The 4,272-nt window shown below is 44.0% G+C and overlaps 1 protein-coding gene across 1 annotated transcript; it reads right to left on the reverse strand.

Moving 5' to 3' along the window:
- Window positions 1-3,463: 3,463 nt before the first annotated feature.
- Window positions 3,464-4,045, reverse strand: MSGN1 (mesogenin 1). The gene has a single exon (XM_055539173.1). It carries the CDS (start codon window positions 4,043-4,045, stop codon window positions 3,464-3,466), a length of 582 nt encoding a protein of 193 aa, XP_055395148.1.
- Between the last annotated feature and the right edge of the window lie 227 nt (window positions 4,046-4,272).

Raw genomic sequence — 4,272 nt, forward strand, 5'->3', positions numbered from 1 at the left:
TTTTCCTCATCCTCAAAATGGGACTAACGATGCCCAACCCCAGAGCTGTTAGGCAGATTACATGAAATTCTGAATGTGAAAACTTGGACCACAATATACTAGACACACACCTTATCCAAGTGCCAGAAATAACTTATTCCTAATCTTGAGCCACACTATGAGCCAACTGTTTTTAAATGCTCTCTAGAGGAATCAGGGACACAGTCCAGCTATCCTTCACACAAAGGAGGCAACTTCACTGGGGATTTTTGCTGGAATCAAATGCTGATGGTCAGCTGCCTGTCCTGATCAAGGCCCACCCGGAGCTGGAGGTGATGTTAGGAAGACAAAACCTCTGGGTCCAAGGCCCACTCCCAGGAAGTTATCATCTTCTCCAGGCTTTCCAGGGAGGACCTTAGGAGTCCTGAGAACAAGCCTACCTAGTAGTTGAATGGCTTTCTAGAATTTTTTGAAAGTCAGGACAGGACCTCCTAACCCATCCACAGTGTTTGGTCCCTAGGGCAACCAAAATTACCCAAGCTATTTATAAAACATACTTAATGCTTGAGTTTGAAAAACCAAAAGCCAGAGCATTTGGATTCTACCCTCTTTAAAACAGCAAGGAAAATACCAACTGATTCAAAGGCTGAACACTCCCTTTCCTAAAATATTATTTCTCTAATCCTCCTCTTCTGACACAGGAAACACCACACACACACACACATACACACATACATACGAACAAATACATGCACACACATACATTCTCACATGAACACCTATACATGGTAAAGTCCCTTGAAGAAAATCTTAATATTGTTCAGCGTTTTCTAGTTTCTTCTTTAAAACGTCATCAGGGAATATATGAGAAGTGGATGAAGATTTGTAAACATAGGATGACCTTTTAGCAACTGTGTCCTACCACCATCCACCACCTCCAATGACAAAGCTATTGTGTAACTTACACAGAAGTTACACAAAATCAAAGCTATTTAGATAGCCTTGGAACTGGGAGAAATTGAGCAGAGGGAAGAAACACATAAGCCAGCTAAAAAAAAAGAGAAAGAGATTTGATCATATAAAAATCAAAGCTTCAAAGAATGTAAGATACAGAATCAAAAGTACAAACAAAGATGATGACAAAGTGATAGATTGGAAGGAAACTTTTCAATACATAGAACATGTGAAGAGCTCTCCCAAATGATTAACAGGAAGATAAATAACCCAGCGGAAAAATGGCAAAGACTATAAACTGGCAAGTTATAGAAGAGGAACCAAAATGAACAATAGTCACATAAAATTTTAAAAAATAAACCATTTCAAAGAGTGCATTGGAAATTAAAATAAGAACAGCATGATTTTTTAATGCATTGAAAACTTCAGAAGACTGATAATATCCAGTGGCAACATGGACCAGCTGCTTCTGTCACCTCAAGCTGGTGGAATGTAAATAACTACAAACCTTTATAAAAGTCACCTCATGGTATTTATTTAAAATTAAAATGTGCATGCATACAACTCAGATTCAGGAATCCCATTTCTGGAAAATTTTCACAAAAACAGTGAATATTTGTCTGTGATGTTTGTTATAGCATTTTTGGTAATAAAAACTGAAAACAACCTAAACTTCATTTGAAAGGTGGTTCACTGGACAGACTATATTTAGTAAAGCGTACCTGGCTATGGGACACTGTGGGAACCTCTTCTTTCCACTCTATTTTTCACATTTGTGACTTAATCTGCTTCAATTTCCTCATCTATAACGTCAAGGTAAAAAGGGTACTTACAACATGGACTTATTTGTGTTAAACTGGACTGGCTTTTACTATATATTGCTAAGAAAAAAAAAGCAATTTACAGAATTCAAGGTATTCGTTAAAAACTATACACCTATATTTATTGGTATATGTTTGTATTAGCAAAGGAAAAAAGTGGAGAAGTTACACATTCAATTATGAACACATCTACTATCTATGTAATTTGTTATTAAAAACAATAACAACAAAAACATGCAGCTAGTTAATACTGATTGGAAGAGAAAAAGTCAGCCCCAAAAAAGCCCACTAGTTTTCAAGAAACTCCTGAATTCAAAGCCCCCATTTCCGTGCCATGTGCCAGCAAATTAGCCAAGCTGAGGGTGTTACAGCCACCCACCCTAGGATGAGGCACTATGATGAGAGTGTGTGTTTGTGGTGGGGAGGGGGGGCATGTGAGGTGATTTGGGGATTGGGTAGGAGGAGGAGATGTGGATAAAGAAATAAATCTCTTTGGAGGGGCGAGGTATAGAATTGCATTCTAATCCTCACCCTTGCACTTATCTCTAAAGTCAAACAAATCTCCTTTTTGAGCTAATTTCTTCATTTGAAGGGCTTCCTAGGTGGCGCTCGTGGCAAAGAATCCACCTTCCAATGCAAGAGACTCAAGAGATGTGGGTTCGATCCCTGGGTTGGGAAGATTCCCTAGAGTAAGAAGTGGCAACCCACTCCAGTATTTTTCTCCAGAAAATTCCATGGACAGAGGAGCTTAGTGGCCTACAGTCCATGGGGCCAAGAAGAGTCAGATAAGACTGAACACCAGACTTTGTTTGACAAATGAGTTAAGTGATGGGATTCATTAAGGTCATATTCAACCAGGCCTGGCACCAAGAGAACCCACCCCTCATTCCATGTCATCCCCAAGTTTTCCTTCTCTTCTTCTCCCCTCTAAGCCCTTCATTCTCTGGCCCCCAGCCTCCTTTTTCTTCCTTTAAGAGAGAAGGGAAACCTTTAAACTTCCCTTAAGAAAGGAGCCAGCCTTTAAACCTTCCACTCTGTCTTAATATAACCTGTCTGCTTGTGAATTTCTATTTACCATGACAGTTATTTCTTCTGCATTTAAGTGATTTTGTTCCCTGCAAAAGCAAAGACCCGATTTTAGTCACACACACACACACACACACACACACACACACGCACACAAGCACACAAACAAAATGAGACAGGAGCACTATAGCCCTTTACTTGATGCTCATCTTTCTAAATAAGAATCCAGGTGTCACCTGGGATCCAGTACAAAATGCAGGTTTAGCTAGCAACAGGAAGAAAGCTCCCCACACCAAAATGCCGGGAGAGGGAGAAGATTAACGGTAACAATTTTACATGCTTGAAAAAAAAAAACAATGCATTTGAAATAACTGACCCTTTAAAATACCTGGAACAGACAGAAAAGGGCAAAGCCATCTGTGTCTTTGCAAAGGGCAAGTCTCTTCAGAAATGGTGGCAAAACCGGAAGCCAAAAGTACCCGCTTGTCTGGCAGTTAAGTGTTCTGGATGTTTCTGAAAAGTCCAATGGGAATTCCCTTAGACTTTTCCAGACAACAAGGTCACGCTTACTCTATGAAAATAATCAGGTGCTGTTGTTCCAAGAGCTGGCCCAGGTCTTTAAAGCTCCTCTGCCCCCTGCCCAGGGGGCTGGGTGGTGAGTCTCCCAAGTCCCCAGACTGAGCTCAAGCGCTTTGGGGCCGGGGCTCTCGGCCGCTGTTGAGAAGATCTGTGAGCTCTCCGATATACTTGATGGTGTACTTCAGCGTCTGGATCTTGGTGAGCGGCTGGCCCCTCTGACTGTAGACAGGGGGCAGATAATTCCTGAGGGTGTGCAGGGCATCAGCCAAAGTCCTCATCCGAAGCTTCTCCCTCTCGCTGGCCTTCCGTCTCCGCTGGACGGACATCCTGACCTTGGTGCCCTTCTGGGCCTTGCTGCCACTAGAGCCCTGCAGGTAGGCAGGCGGGAAAGCCAACATGTCGTAGTCCACCTCTACCAGGCCGCTGGTCCCAAGGCCGCTGCAGTCATCGCCGCCCCGATCGTTGGCACCTCCATGCCCACAGGCGAGCCCGGCCACAGCCTGACAGGGAGAGGAAGAATAGGACTCCAGGGATGGAGCCGGGGAGAGGCTCTGGGAGGGAGAGGCCTGGGTCAGCTCAAAGGACCCCGCCCTGTCTTTCCAGTCCCAGGAGGACAGCAGGCCAGGGCTGTCGGAGGAGCCCAAGCCGTCTTCCAGGCTGAGGAAGGTCTCTCGCAGGTTGTCCATGCCTGCAACACAGCTGCAGAGAGGATGAGGCCCTGGCAAGTGAGAAGGCAAGTTGTGCCGCCTGGCCAGGGCAGGGCTCTCTTTTATGATGGCCGGGGAGAAGTGATGAAGTGGGAAAGAGGGTCGGGTAGAGGGAGTTCAAAGGAGAAACCAAGGACCAAGATGGAGAATGAACTCTTCAGGTGTCACTTTCTCCTCATTGATAATTAGCATCTTCCAGCTAAAAT

The sequence above is a fragment of the Bubalus kerabau genome, chromosome 11 (assembly GCF_029407905.1).
Source record: "Bubalus kerabau isolate K-KA32 ecotype Philippines breed swamp buffalo chromosome 11, PCC_UOA_SB_1v2, whole genome shotgun sequence".
NCBI classification, from domain to species: domain Eukaryota; kingdom Metazoa; phylum Chordata; class Mammalia; order Artiodactyla; family Bovidae; genus Bubalus; species Bubalus kerabau.

What these genes read in the sequence shown, in the direction of transcription:
- MSGN1 (XM_055539173.1), bottom strand. Translation starts at nt 4,045, where the DNA reads ATGGACAACCTGCGAGAGACCTTCCTCAGCCTGGAAGACGGCTTGGGC.